Source organism: Lethenteron reissneri, chromosome 41, assembly GCF_015708825.2.
Source record: "Lethenteron reissneri isolate LAM-NWPU_2019-01 chromosome 41, ASM1570882v1, whole genome shotgun sequence".
Classification (NCBI taxonomy): Eukaryota; Metazoa; Chordata; class Hyperoartia; order Petromyzontiformes; family Petromyzontidae; genus Lethenteron; species Lethenteron reissneri.
This window is the reverse complement of record NC_083819.1, coordinates 6,848,092-6,863,967: the sequence shown is the minus strand read 5'-3', so window position 1 is coordinate 6,863,967 and position 15,876 is coordinate 6,848,092. Positions and strand designations below refer to the sequence as shown.

Genomic DNA, 15,876 nt, shown 5'->3' with positions numbered 1-15,876 from the left:
AAGTTGTTTTTTTCGATAAAGTCACGTAGGTAAAAAATAAAATGAAAACAACTAAATTAAATCACGACGTTTCGGGCACAACACAAGCGTCCTTCTTCAGGTGGGGACAACGTAGCGAAAGCACAACCGCTTGTGTTGCGCCCGAAACGTGATTTATTTAGATTTAATTAAATGTTTTACCTATATGACTTCACCGAAAAAAAACCCCAAAGAGTATGAATTCTAGCAGTCAAGAAAGCTTCAAATCTAGAAAGTTGTAAAGTTGACACCCAACTTCCGTGGACTTCCAAGCACTGTTCCAGTTTTATCATCACCACTATTTGACTCGAGGTGGCTGACTTCTGGGTGACTGCGCATGTGGCCCTGCCGATCACTGCTCCTTTCTGATGTCTGAAGTCTTTGTGCCACATTTAATTTATAAACATCCAAGATGTATTTATTTTATAGTTAGTCACCGTACATCTTAGGTATGTACATATGAACGCCTTTTATTTTGGCCCAACACTGGTTCTAATACACAGTGCATCCTACGACTTTAGTTGCCAAATGACATGATAGCATTTATAGCGTTTGATACATCTCGGGTGAGTCATATATTACAGGAAATGTATTTCCTTTGTATTGATTTATGTTTGGGCAGCCTTTTAGATTGTTCATGCAATACAGTTAATGTTGCCGTCATTTCTATGTGCTTCATTGCTGAACGGTATTGCTTTTTATAATTATCCCAGTAAGATATAGAGCATTGAGCCAATGTTTCCAACCACATGCTAACACATTCCTGCGGAGGGAACTGGTAGGAACGTTGGGTTGCTCGGTCAATGGCCAGGGTCAACGGCGGCGTGGTGTATTCCGCAAATATGCCCGACTGTGAGGGCGGGCACAAGCCGGCGTGAGTAGGTTAAACGTTGAGTTTTATAAGGGCACCACGGGGTGACCAGCCCCTCCCCACACAGCCCCACCCTCCCCACCCAGCCCCTCCCCACCCAGCCCCTCCCCACCCAGCCCCTCCCCACCCAGCCCCTCCCCACCCTCCCCTCTCCACCCAGCCCCACTCCTCCCATTTTTGGATGGACGGACGATAATCCCCTGTGGGCTGGTGGAATCAGGTGGTTCCTACCAGTAACACTGGCCCAACGTTGCATGTGGTCACTGGGTTGGCGACCCGGGTCACTCTTTGCAAACGAGACTATCATCATCTCTCTCTCGAGTTTTAGCCTGGTTAAACAGGTAAACGTGAACGTTAACAGTGTCGTATTTGAACCATTGTAAATGAAGACAAGTATTTATATTTAACACGTAAGCTTTCGCGACCAATATCCATATTAGAGGTTTTTTGGGTTAGATCGCGTAAATATATAAATGTGTCGCTGAAACCCTCCACCACCCGACACAGCCAACTAGTAAGGGCTATCACGTAAACAGAACGTGGCCAATTCGTCACTAGTACAGCACACCCGGTGTGTTGGAGAGCCAAGCCACAAAATGTTTTAAATGCATGCCTATAAATGGCAGCATACTTCAATAGGGATTAGCGTTGGTACGGCTATTTTAATACACCCAATAGACAGGAAGGACAAGATCAAAGGGCTCGCATAATGCGCATGCATAATGTACAACTATTGTACGTTGACTCAGTAAGCATGGTCAACACATTCTACGCCTCGATATAAGGGGCCGTCCATAAATGACGTCACACGATTTTTGACCCCCCCTCTAATATGACGTCACAAAGCTCTGCCCCCCCCCAAAAAATATATATATAAAACATACTTAAAATCGCTTTAAACTATTGTCATTGTAGCGCGCATTTAATGTGGCGCTGCACTCTGATGTTGTAGGAGAAAACATTTATTCAAAAGTATATTTAGTTAAGTAGAACGTGTTGTCTATGCTTTTTTTTAAAGTTGGGCATTTTAATGTGACGTCACATTTCTCAACCCCCCCACCCCACTCGTCACACATCGTTACAAATGTCTGACCCCCCCCCCAGGTGCGTGACGTCATTTATGGACGGCCCCTAAGGAACGAAACAGTCAGACTTTCCCACAAATCTGGCTGTCGCCTGATGAAGCTAGTTGTAATTACTGGCGAAACGTCGTACTCGGATTGTAAATGTTGTGGCTTGGCTCTCCAACACACCGGTGTACTACACTATATACTATACACTACACTATACACTGCACTACACACTATACACTACACACCGGTGCTGTACTAGTGACGAATTGGCCACGTTCTGTTTACGTGACAACCCTTACTAGTTGGCTGTGTCGGGTGGTGGAGGGTTTTAACGACACATTTATATATTTACGCGATCTAACCCAAAAAATCTCTCAAAATATGGAAGTATTTATATGTTGGGGTGGCTCCTTTAAAATCAAAGGGCGCTGCTTGAGGCCCCTACTATTGGCCCCCTGCGTTAGCCTGGCCTCGGCTACAGCACTATGGCAAATACATTTATCATTTGCGTTGTTGTGGAGAGTACCAGTAATACAAATGCTGATGTGATGTGTACGAAATAATTTCGCTTTTTTGTGTGGAAGGATATATGGGAAGGGAGCGTTTTGTCTCATTAACTGTGTTACCTATTACAGATTTCCTTCGCTGTGTGCGGGTTCAGTTTGTGTATATTTCGCGTATGTGAGGCTAAAATTGAAATACAAAATTCACTATGTGCGGTTTGCATTCATCAATATGCGGCACTGCGGTCGGGCGTGGGACAACGTTGTGCTGTGTGCACCGTGTGCGTGCTGCGTGCACGGTGTGCGTGCTCCTCTCTCTTCCACCCCCCTCTCCTCCCATCCTCCCCCACCTGCGCCTCCACCCCTCCCTAGCCCCCCCCCCCTTCTCCCATCCTCCCCCACCAGCGCCCCCCCTCCCTCTCCCTAGCCCCCACCTCCTCTCCCCCCCTAGCCCCCCCTCTCCCTCCCTCTCCTCCCCCTTCTCCTCCCTTTTTTTTTTATTTTTTTTTTGAGTTTCCGTAAAGAGTTTAATCCATTAACCACTTGCAATCTAGCTACACAATTGATCTTGTATTGAATTAACAGTACCTTATTTTCCCCACACACATCGCAAGCTCGTTACTCTGATGCAGTCGCACTCCTACAATCAAGCGGAGTTTAGAAACAATGTTACGTTTCTAATTACATTTTGTGGAATGGATTACTTTACTTTATAACAACCTGCACTAACAATCCCGCTGCCAAATTAAGCAAAACCTTAAGAATAATGCATTGCAACCCAAAGCCTGCGAGAGAGAACCAGTCAGATTATAGAGGTGTGACTGCACATGGACATTTAAAACAAATGCAAATACCGTAGGAAAAGACGAGACCTAATAGAACATTAAAACCTTGTCTCTTTCTGCTGTTGTTTATATCCATCTGATGCCAGAACAAACATTCGCAAAAACGGCTGCTTACACATTTTAAGCAATTCAAATGTCCCACGTCTTTAGAAACTCCGGAAAAAATAACAGATTCTCGAAAACAAAGACACCTTAAGAGCCACCCACATGGAACAGGGCTAATCAAGCCCACCACTGGTGAATGCTGTGGGAATAAATGTCGCCGGTACACATATATCAAGAGCACTGCCATGGGTTTAGCGAGAGGTTTCTATAATCTATGAATCGGCTGACGAGGAGAGAGAGAAAATAAATATTCAGAAGAATGTAACGCATTATTTGGCCATTAATCCAGGGCTGTGTTTATCAGAAAATGAGGAATGCTCTGGATTCATGCAGTGGTAATGGTGCAGGGCTGCAATTCCCTGCTTATACCAATGCTGGTGGACGAAGCTCCACTGGAGAAAGCCCTCGAGCCTGTTTAGAGGGTTTTTGGCCTACTCTTCCACACTTTACACTGTATATTGTTAAATTTTTCTATGGCTTTAAAATGTATAACTTTTTTCTTGCTCCATGAAAAATTAGGTTTCATAAATAATACAATTTAACGAAGATGCTTGTTTAATTTAATTTCCTATGTCCAAAGAAGGATATGGTCTGTTCCATGAATTACACAGCAACCCATTAACACCACCACCATAGGATTGAATCCTCCGAAATAAGTGCCCTCCATGTGTTCGATCCGAAGAGGATTTTTTTTTTTACAATTCACCTAATATTGATTTGCTAGTCACCGATTTTTAGCCAACTTCAAACAGAATTTATAAGTAGACCATTACATTTAATATATCAGTGTTAATTCGGCTCTACAAGTATTGCATTGTACAACACAGGTGCATTAATCCAGGGGTTCTTCTTTATCGTGAGGTTACATTACATGCTTCACAGATATTTATATCGCTGTTGTTACAGTGTCCAGCTGAACCGCTGCTTGCGGCAATGCAAAAACAATTCACCGTTTGAATGTCACTTCTGAAGCTTCCGTGACTGCAGCAAGACACATTATTATAGAGGTCACCACTACCAAAGTCTTTGATGTCAACCTAGCGCATCAAGTCATTTTCCAATGTTTAAATTTCACCACTTGCCAGGTTTTCATCGGTTCCATCTTCTTTAAATACTAACCCATTTGAGATGCTCAAAACTGAAAACAAGGTTGTTTATCATATGGTGGAGTGCAGAAATGGGTCACAACGGGAACACTTCTACCAGAAATTGCACGAATGTCAGAAAGTGACAATATCGTAGCGCGGCCAATTAAGGAAAACATTTTACATAGCATGTCCGTATGCACACTTGAATGCGCCATCTTGAAGTTAACGTCTTGAATTTACTGTCCAATTATCCCAAAGTTAAATTCAGCAAAGGATTTGTGCTGTGAGATTGGGGGGGGGGTTTGTTTTGTTTACATCAGTACAAAAAGATTGGGCGCAAAAGATAACAAGCAATGCTCTCTGTTGACAGAGGGAAAATCAAATTTAGTTTTGAGCATCAGGAAGTAAATAAACCGGGCGGGGTTTTCTCTCTCCCACGCCAGTGACATTTTCAAGGAAGGAAAAACCTGCACTCCCCTTAAGCCAACAAGGTTCAGTCCAGGACAGAGCCTCCAAGATTCAGAGCCAACACATTTCCCAGCAGGACGAAAAATAAAAACAACACACCAGAGGCCATCCTCTCCACCCCCTCCCTCTCCTCTTCCCCTCTCTCTCTCCTCCCTCCCCCTCGGCCCCCTCCCCCACCCTAGCCCCCCCTCTCCACCCCGCCTCCCCCCTCCCTCGCCCCTCCTCCCCCACCCTCGCCCCTCCCTCTCCTCTCCCCCCCTCCCTCCTCCCCCACCCTAGCCCCCCCTCTCCACCCCGCCTCCCCCCTCCCTCGCCCCTCCCCTTCCTCCCCCTCCCTCCTGCCCCCTCCCTCCTCCCCTCTCCTTCCCCCTCCCTCTTCCCCCCTCTTCCCCCCTCGCCCCTCCTCCCCCTCCCTCGCCCCTCCCTCTCCTCTCCCCCCTCCCTCCTCCCCCACCCTAGCCCCCCCTCTCCACCCCGCCTCCCCCCTCCCTCGCCCCTCCCCTTCCTCCCCCTCCCTCCTGCCCCCTCCCTCCTCCCCTCTCCTTCCCCCTCCCTCTTCCCCCCTCTTCCCCCCTCGCCCCTCCTCCCCCTCCCTCGCCCCTCCCTCTCCTCTCCCCCCTCCCTCCTCCCCCACCCTAGCCCCCCCTCTCCACCCCGCCTCCCCCCTCCCTCGCCCCTCCCCTTCCTCCCCCTCCCTCCTTCCCCCTCCCTCCTCCCCTCTCCTTCCCCCTCCCTCTTCCCCCCTCTTCCCCCCTCGCCCCTCCTCCCCCTCCCTCGCCCCTCCCTCTCGAGTTTTGGCGGGAAGGCGCGAAGATGGCGATGAGCGAGGCGAGCGGAGCGGCTGCGGTGGCGGCTGCGGCGCGCACTGTGGCGGCGGCCTTCAAGATGCACGGCCTCATGCTCCGCAGGCGCGTTCCTCTCCCCATTCCTCACCCCTCACTGCTCACCCCTCACTGCTCACCCCTCACTGCTCATCCCTAGCACGCTTCTTTCCCCGTCGTTGTCACCGTTTCGCCCTCGTCTTCTCGCCGTTCAAACTTCCCAGTGCGCTAGTGCTGTATAACGCAACCTGATTGTAACGCGTGTCTGTGTGTGTGTGTCTGTGTGTGTGTGGCTCAAATGAGATGTGTGGCTCGCAAAGTTGTCTGTGTTGGGCTCACGGACACGTGCGGCTTACTTAAGTTGTCTTGGTTTGTGTCTCGCTGAGATGTAGGTGTCTGGCTCACTCAAATGTCTGGCTCTTTGAGCTGTGTGTGGCCCACTAAGTTGTCTTGTGTGTGAGTTATTGAGTTGTTCATGTGGCTCACTGAGTCGTCTGTGGCTCACTGAGTCGTCTGTGGCTCACTGAGTCGTCTGTGGCTCACTGAGTCTGTGTGGCTCACTGAGTCGTCTGTGTGGCTCACTGAGTCGTCTGTGTGGCTCACTGAGTCGTCTGTGACTCACTGAGTCGTCTGTGTGGCTCACTGAGTCGTCTGTGGCTCACTGAGTCGTCTGTGTGGCTCACTGAGTCGTCTGTGTGGCTCACTGAGTCGTCTGTGTGGCTCACTGAGTCGTCTGTGACTCACTGAGTCGTCTGTGTGGCTCACTGAGTCGTCTGTGGCTCACTGAGTCGTCTGTAGTGGCTCACTGAGTCGTCTGTGTGGCTCACTGAGTCGTCTGTCTGTGGCTCACTGAGTCGTCTGTGTGGCTCACTGAGTCGTCTGTGTGGCTCACTGAGTCGTCTGTCTGTGGCTCACTGAGTCGTCTGTGTGGCTCACTGAGTCGTCTGTGGCTCACTGAGTCGTCTGTGTGTGGCTCACTCAGGTATCTGTTGTCAACCTGTAACTCAGATATCTGTGCGGCTTAGATGTGTATCTCACTAAGGGGCCGTCCATAAATGACGTCACGCACCTAGGGGGGGGGGTCAAGACATTTGTGACGATGTGTGACGAGGGGGGGGGGGGTTGAGAAATGTGACGTCACATCAAAATGCGCAACTTTAAATAAATATAGACAACACGTTCTACTTAATTAAATAGACTTTTAATAAATGTTTTCTCCTACAACATCGGAGTGCAGCGCCGCATTAAATACGCACTACAATGACAATAGTTTAAAGCGATTTGAAGCATGTTTTTTTTTTGGGGGGGGGGGGCAGAGCTTTGTGACGTCATATTTGAGGGGGGGTCTGACTTTTTGTGACGCCGTGTGACAATGGGGTGGGGGGGGGGGTCAAAAATCGTCATTTATGGACGACCCCTAAGATGTAGTTGTCTGGTCCACTGAAATTTCGGCTTCAATGAGTTGGGTGTGTCATTGAGGTGTTGGTGTGTGGTGGGGAGCGGTGGCGCAGTGGTTAGCGCGCTGTGCTATGAACCCAACGACCAGAGCTCGATTCCCGCTCATGCCCAACACCAGTGATAGTTATCTGAACCGGTCCTGGGCCTCCTCTAGGTCGAATCAGGCCTCAAATGAATACCTGGTATGGTGTGTAAACGTTGCCACTTGGGAGACGAAGGCGGCCTGGACGAGGTGATGGCTACCACCGCCTCGTGTGCCGTGCCGGCCTTCATAGGCGCACAGTAACAGCACTTGCCCCAACAGGCTGTGCATGCTATACGGGGGGGGTGGGGGTCTTTGTCTTGGTGTGTGGCTCACCAAGATGTCTGGATGTGTGTCTCACTGGGATGTCTGGCTGTGCGGCTCACTGAATTGACTCTCTGCGTGTGTCACTGAGGTGTAAGTGTCTGGCCCACTGAGGTGCCTGGCTCATCGAGATATCCGGTGCGTGTGTGACTCAGTGAGGCACGGAAGTTCCTGAGCAATGCCCTGGCAGGAATGGGCTCAGTGGAGTTGGAGAACATGCTGGAGCAGGTGGTGGACGCGGTGCAGAGACAACCACGTATGTGTCGCTCCTCCTCATCGAACCCTGAGCTCTTTTCCATCACAGCACCTCCCATGTGGAGCAAATTGCAACTATACCTGAGCTTATGCCACTTTAAAAACTGTTCATCAGGAAAAAAAAATTTACAATGTAGTTTTTAGTATCCACTCTCTCTGGCCTCGCTTTGTGCTGTGAAGAAGGGCCATTACCCAAAACGTCACCTATTATATATGTATTCATTAGTGTTATTGATTAATGTGTTGGGATTTGTGTGACGAGTGACCCTGTATTTGTGCGTTCCAGTGGCGTCCAGCATGGTGGAGCTCGCAGTGGTGGAGGCAGCTGTGCAGGAATGCAGATCGTCGAGCCCAGAAGAATCGTAAGAAGCCTCCACATGTACTGCTTGCGTCTTCCACAGCAGCAAGCACCGGCATCACGCTTTGGTGCAGCACTTCTGAAGCCATCTGTCGCACCACCCCAGGGGGAGGGTTTGAAAGTCTCACAGCCTCTGATGCCTTACTAACCACGTTGACTAGAGCTGTGAACATGTGATCTCTGTGTATGGCCGCCTTAGTAACCTGCTGGGCGGAAGGTGGGGGTGGGTTTGGGGGACCAGTTGTCTTGATTGGGGAGGGTGGGGGCGCTATAATTCCAAAAAGGTTGAGAACCACTGCTTTCGTGGTGGAGAATTGAGGAGGCCTTTGCCCAGCAGTTGAAAGTTACAGGTTGACAATAATGCAAATAAGTGGTTCACCTTCTTTATTAGTTGATTTATGCCGATATTTTTGTGGCACTCATTAAAAAGGCTCACATTGTTGGTCTTTATGGTTGTCTTTAGTTTTACAGATGTCAAGAACCAGATTTTCTATTTTTCAGAGAGAATGTTTTTAACATCATCGGTGCATTCGATATCCCGAGGTTCATCTACAACCACGAGAGGAAAAAGTTGATACCGTGAGTAGAGTAACTAGTTTCTTTGTATTCCTTTGTACCTTTCCTATGCATCAATGTTTTCAACACTCCTCACAATTCGACCATCTACCCACTGGAATATAATACCCTATTTCGTCAGATTCTTACGTGCCAATATGACTACTTGTTGTAGAAAAATGTTGTTCAGTAGACATGTTTCATGCTTTTATATCGAAGCCAAAACTTTTATCTAGTGAGAATGACACTCAACATTCCTGCATGGTGATACAATATTAAACATAGCATTGGATCTAGATTTGAAACTTCGTGACTGCAGGAATCCATACTCTTTGGTTCTTTCGGTAAAGTCACATAGGTAGAAAATAAAATAAATCACGACGTTTTGGGCGCAACACAAGCATCCATCAGGTGGTGATGATGGATGCTTTCGGTAAAGTCACGTGGGAAAGCTGATGATGGACGCTTGTGTTGCGCCCGAAACGTCGTGATTTATTTTATTTTATACCTACGTGACTTTACCGAAAGAACCAAAGAGTATAGCATTGGATATTCATGATTCAATCTATGGCTCATGCAAATTGCAGTCGTGTTTCATGTTAAAGCAGCATTTATCATTGTCCTGTGAGTTAAATGGGTGTACGCATATGTGCATCCCCACAGGCTGGCGATGACGAACCACCCTCCGCCATGCCTCATAGCCTCCCCTCGAGACAAAGCTGCAGTTTTCCGGGAGCGATACGCCATCCTGCAGCAGGTGACCTCAGTAACAGTTGCTCATTGCTGCATCATTAATCCTCTGAGGCTGTGGTTTACATTCAACTGCAGTTGTCTTTATCACACATATTTCTGTATGCTGAATGTAATTGGTGATCCAAGTCATTACTTGGATCTGCTCCACCGTCGCATGACTAGAGGTTCTGTGCTGTCCGATGTCGCAGCGGACCCACCGGCATGACCTCTTCACCCCTCCTGTGGTCGGATCAGTCACAGAGGAAGGACGCAACAAGTTTCAGGTGAACTGCTTGAAATCCATCTTTGTACATAGTTTCATGGGATCTGCTTGTGTAACTGCAGTGAAGCAAGAAACACTGAACATTTAGACTACTACAGCAAGTGAATTGGTACTCTTAATGTTTTAATACCAAATGGGCATTGACAAAACTAATAACAGTTTTGCAACAGCCAGAATCCAACATCCTTGTATTGAAAGTAATTGAAATAATGTATGTAAGGTCGTTTACAAGTTGGTCACTGTCTGCATGCATTGCAGATATGCACCTCTGTACATGAATGACATTGCTTCTCCATAATAGAGGTTTTTGGGTTAGATCGCGTAAATATATAAATGTGTCGTTAAAGCCCGCCACCACCCGATACAGCCAACTAGTAAGGGTTGTCACTTAAACAGAACATGCCAATTCGTCACTAGTATAGCACAATCTGAGTACGTTTCGCCAGTAATTAGTTGTAATTACTGGCAAAACGTCGTACTCAGATTGTAGGTTGTGGCTTGGCTCTCCAACACACCGCTGTGCTGTACTAGTGACGAATTGGCACGTTCTGTTTACGTGACAACCCTTACTAGTTGGCTGTGTCGGGTGGTGGCGGGTTTTAACGACACATTTATATATTTACGCGATCTAACCCAAAAACCTCTATTATGGATGATATTGGTTGCGAAAAGCCTACGTGTTAAACTGACATAGATTCTGTTGTGTACTTGTACGATGCATGTGTGTGTTGCAGCTGAAAACAGTGGAGTTTCTTCAGGGCAGCACTGCCCAGTTGGGAGAGGTCATTGTGCTGGGAATGCTGACCCAGCTCAAAGAGGTTAGTGGTCAAAAGTTGACATCGCAGCTGTATCGAGTCCATGTTATTCCGTGGCTCAGTTACCAGTAATTTACGTCTGAAATATGATGTATTTTACAAATTGCATTATTATTGGTTGAAAGTATAAACCACCCCAGCTACTTTCTCCTCTTTCATTTTACAGGGGAAGTATTACCTGGAAGACCCCACTGGGACTGTGCAGCTTGATCTCAAGAATGCCATATCCTTTTAAAAATGCAGCCAGTAACGACCCATAAAACTGTTGATGCATAGTCACCAATATTAATTTTAAGCATTCATCTTTGATGATGAATGCTTTATGGTTCCGCGTACTTGAAAGTGCAATTATGTAATTGTTAAATTTGCCAGCTAAAGCAAGGATTTGATGTCATCGTTTTGTCACCGCAATAAGACTTGACGTATCACACCAGTTCCACAGTGGGCTCTACACGGAGTCCTGCTTTGTGTTGGCTGAGGGTAAGTTCCTTCCTGCCAATCAAAAACTGCACAATCCATTGCAAACTACTGCATTACTATGATGTGTATTTTTCCATTGGAACATTGTCAAATGTTATTAAATCCTTATTGAAGGTACGTGATGTTTTAATACGTGTGCCCTTCAGGTTGGTACGAGGATGAGGTGTTTCACGTCAACGCGGTTGGCTTCCCTCCCACGGAAGCGGCAAAGATATCCAGGTGTGGGAATGGTTGCCACCAGTGTGGGCATGACGTTACGTTTGTGATACGTTCAAGATTTGGATCGGATGAAATTATCACACACTCGATTTAAAGCTTTCGTGACTGCAGGGATTCATCTTCTTGGTTCTTTCGGTAAAGTCATATTTCAGACGCTGTCTTTCCGACAGACCTGTTCTTCACCTGAGGACGACTGCTTGCGTTGTGGCCGAAACATCGTGAGAATAATTTTATAATGTTTTATTTTTATAATTTTATTATTTCCCTTCTACGTGACTTTACCGAAAGAACCAAGAAGATGATATCACACACTCCTCGAGATGTATCTTCACCACTACCTGGTGTGTGTGTGTGTCTGCAGGACGTACTTTGGAGATGTGAACCTGTTTGGGGGGCCGTCGCTCACGAGTGTGAAGGCCTCGGCAGTGCTGGCCAACATCGAGGAGCGCAATACTGACGCCATGTTTGTGTTCGTCTCGGACGTGTGGCTCGACCGCACGGACGTCCTTGATCGGCTGAGGCTCATGTTTACTGGTAGGACAGCCCTCGCAATCTGTGGAGAACAGAGCTACAGCTGAAAGCTCTCGGCAGGGTGGCACTTATCCTATTCTCTGGATTAGAAGATGGTTTGGAGAGGAAGACACGTCCCAAACTTTAGGAACATTTTAAAATAAAACTTTTATAATCAGGAGAATATAGTATTACGGAGAGCCATCTTCCCGAACGTGCTATCAGATGCAGGCAGTGTGCGCAGCGGCTTTTAATATGAACAAAAAATATTGGTTATCACAAAAAGCTGGCCTCTCGTGGGGTATAATCGAGTGACAGTTGTCTTTTGGAAGGTTATTCTGAATAGCTGGTGGTATTCTGTGCTCGGGGTAGTAATGTATTGATATAGAGAACCGTCTGAATGAGATTAAAATACATCTTTGGCAAGACACAATGTCGTCTACAAATTACAAGATGCACACCTCCAAATTTTGCTTTAAAATAGATGTAAAAAAAATGTATGATCCGGAGAGTGCCGTACATTTCATAGTCTTCATTGTTATTCATATAAATATAGTAACTTGTGTAGTTCCTCTGCTAAGGGTTGAATCTACATTGTTGACCATACACAGTTACTGCACATTATTGAATGTTGTATATTGAAAGCTATTCTTTGTGCAGTCGTAAAGCGGCAATTCCAATTGACTAAGTACACTTTTAGCATATCTTAGTGTTGTTTACACTCGAGTCGGATGTACGTTTGTCAAAGTATATCAGCATCTTCATGATGGTGGGGTGTACATTACAGCGGTGACATAATGGAGAGTGGTGCCACGGTGGTAATATTATGTTGACTCATCTTGCTGTGTAGACATGCCATTATTGTTTAATTAACTCGACTTGTGTCTTCACTTTCATGCAGGATACTCGGGTGCTCCACCCACTTGCTTCATATTCTGTGGAAACTTCAGCTCAGCTCCTTATGGCCGCAACCATACGTCCGTGCTTATAGGTAGTGCACACTTGTCCAGTATCAGTCCCATTGGTAGCACATTCACTTCTAACAACGGACCCAAGGGTAAAGCACACACGCATCCAACATCAGATCAGCAGATAATGCACGTCCACGATCATACCCACGGGTAGTGTACATATGTCCAACAACAGACCTTTTTTATATCAAGACTTGGGGTGACACCATGGAAATATATTGTCTAGGTTGAGCTGACAAAGGTCCTCACTCTGTATTGGCATTGTGCATGAACACACAGCACATACATATTCCACTGAAAGCTACACGTATACATCTACCAAAGCAGATTGATTCTAACTCATTTTTGCCCTGCCCTTCATGTGATGTTCTTTTCTTAACAGATTCGCTGAAATGTTTAGCCGACATCATTTGTGAGTTTCCCTCCATTCTTGAAAGGTAAATCAAACTAATTTGTTGAGTAAGAATTCTCCTAAGTGGCTCGAGTGCCTAGGTTTACTCGTAAGTAAACTAATTACTTAATGCACATGGGCTGGGGGGGCGCCTGTTTGTCTTGATGTGCAACGTGCCATCTTATAGTAGGTCCGTTCCAACAAACATTTCCCCAGCAGCTTAGCCAGAACAGAGTGGAGCTTGCTTCCTGTGCCCGTGGTGTTTTTTTTCAATGAAATGTTTTTACTTGAGCATATTTATCAATATATGTACAAGAAAATATATACATGCATGTGTGCTTTGTGTGTGTGTGTGCAGCAGCCGATTCGTGTTTGTTCCAGGACCAGAGGATCCAGGGCCCGGAGCTATTCTGCCCAGGTACTACACATGGCACAAGCAACAAGCTTGCCGCCTTGTACAGTGTTCAAGGACTTTAATGAGGTGCTTCTTGGTGCAAGGCTTAATTGGAGGTTTGGGATTGAGCATTAGAGTTAAGTTTAAAGAGTTAAGTTTAAATATATAGTTGATTGGGTAAAGTGATGGGAGTTATGGATGGATTTATGAATGCAGACATTACTATGTATGGGTAACATTTAACATTTTTTTTATGAAGGTCTCCGCTTGCCAATCACATTACGGCAGAGTTCAGAAGACGTGTGCCCTCCGCCATCTTTGCCACAAACCCTTGCAGGTGACAGCCACTCCCAGTCACACCACAACTCTTGCAAAATTCACCACACTCATTCACATGTGTCCTCACCCTCAGAATGCATAGTTGGCAGGTATTCAGTTCAAGCCGGTATGGACGTGTGGTCTCACAGGCTGCAGTACTGCACACAGGAGGTGGTGATATTCCGAGAGGATCTGGTAAACAAGATGTGCCGGAACTGCGTGCGCTTTCCAAATCCTGGCACGGATATCCCCACCCACGTGCGTAACTTTGTCTTTTACCTTTCAATCTATAACCTCCAATCCCTGATCATGATCTTCACCCTTAATTGTATTAGCTGTCTGTTGCATTATTTCAATAATGAAATTTCTGACATTTAATTCCTCTTTGCAATGCGTTGCAGTATCTTTGCGACCTTCACGTTTATAATCATTATCTCAGGTCTCCCTTGCAAAGGAAATGTGCTCTCAGTGGGCCCTCTCCTGATTGCAGTATTTTTTTGTGTTTGGGTGTCCTTGTTGTAGTTTGTGAAGACACTGGTGAGCCAGGGCCACCTGTCATCATTGCCACTGTTTGTCAGCCCTGTGTTCTGGGGCTACGACTATACCCTGTCCCTCTACCCGCTTCCTGACCTGCTCGTGTGTGCCGACAAGTACGACCCCTTCAGCATCACCAACACCGAGTGCATGTGCATCAACCCGGTATGCTGCCCTATCCACACCCATGGCCACATCGATTTACTTTGGCAAAATATGAATTCCTCTTCATAACCCATATGTGTAATGTGCATTCCAGGGCTCCTTCCCTCGGAGTGAATTCAGCTTTAAAGTTTACTACCCATCCAGCCGGACTGTGGAGGACAGGTGAGAGCTGCAATTATGATACACCTGCCACCTTGCATGCAGTTAACATGTTTGATTGATTTATATGCCACAAATACAGCGGTAGTGCTCGCCCCTTGATGACCATATTTTTAAAAGTATGTTTTCCTTTAAATACAATCCACGTGACATGAGATAAGAGATAGATAAGAGATATATGTCATAGAAATATAGACAAACATCCATGAAATAAGAGAACAGTTGCAGAAAAGACCGATTAAATAAATGTATTGGCCTTTGTTGCTTAGCTTATGTTTCTTAGTATTTGAATGTCCTTTGTATGCGAATCCCTATTTTCTCATAAATCCAGGACCTCTTGAGTTACTTGGGGCCCTCGGTTTATGCTTGGCATGATTATGCAAAGCACCACCGCTGCACATAGGGAATTGAAAATGTCCACTTGTACTATAAAGAATGCATGTACTCATACTGTATGGTGCGTGTACTCCTCTGTTTTTTGCAGTAAACTACAAGATATGTAGATGAAGCAACAAGGGAGAAGGGAGCATCATGATGTGGAAACAGAATCGCAACTCCGAATTGCACTGCTGTCGTGTGGACCTGAGCCGTCCCTTGTCCTCAAAAAGCAGTCACTCGTTCTGCATAGCTGTACTTCCACACCTACGATTAGCGCGGTTGGCTGTGTACCAGAAGGTCGCAATCGGGTACCCGATACCCGTACCCTACCTGATACCCGGCTACCCGTACCCGGCCGGGTATCAGGTAGGGTACGGGTAACCCATACCCGTTTGCGATCCTGGTGCGGCCGGGTACGGGTAAGGAATCAAAACCCGTTTGCGACCTCTGCTGTGTACGGTGCGAAATAAGTTCTACATACATATTGTAGGTGGCGCACATTAACATAAAACGGATGCATTTAAATTCACATTTCCTGGATGTGGAAGAATCTGGTAAAAATGAAACCCATACTGCAAGCTGCCAAACACAAAAAAGATTTTGGAAATTAATTTAATATATTATATGGGATGTGCTGCTAAAGCGTACATACATATATTAATATTGAATAAATACATCAAGCCCACACGTAAACTGTTAATCATTTTCTGGTGTTCTCTATATGCTCTGTATAGATGCTCCTGTAATTTGGTTATTTTTGCAT

The 15,876-nt window shown here is 46.3% G+C and overlaps 1 protein-coding gene across 2 annotated transcripts; it reads left to right on the top strand.

The window, feature by feature from the left end:
* The first annotated feature begins 5,737 nt into the window (after nucleotides 1-5,737).
* Nucleotides 5,738-15,356, top strand: POLE2 (DNA polymerase epsilon 2, accessory subunit). Of its 2 annotated transcripts, none has more exons than XM_061568610.1 (19): nucleotides 5,738-5,879; nucleotides 7,752-7,852; nucleotides 8,138-8,213; nucleotides 8,711-8,788; nucleotides 9,428-9,521; nucleotides 9,706-9,780; nucleotides 10,514-10,597; nucleotides 10,761-10,817; nucleotides 11,026-11,074; nucleotides 11,221-11,293; nucleotides 11,655-11,827; nucleotides 12,705-12,794; nucleotides 13,157-13,211; nucleotides 13,527-13,583; nucleotides 13,819-13,896; nucleotides 14,027-14,135; nucleotides 14,400-14,576; nucleotides 14,671-14,738; nucleotides 15,220-15,356. In XM_061568610.1, exons 1-19 carry the CDS (start codon nucleotides 5,785-5,787, stop codon nucleotides 15,236-15,238), a joined length of 1,608 nt encoding a protein of 535 aa, XP_061424594.1. In that variant the 5' UTR covers nucleotides 5,738-5,784; the 3' UTR covers nucleotides 15,239-15,356. The 2 variants fall into 2 exon arrangements, with proteins under 2 accessions (XP_061424594.1, XP_061424593.1); XM_061568609.1 differs by having other exon boundaries at nucleotides 13,524-13,583.
* The last annotated feature ends 520 nt before the right edge of the window (nucleotides 15,357-15,876 follow it).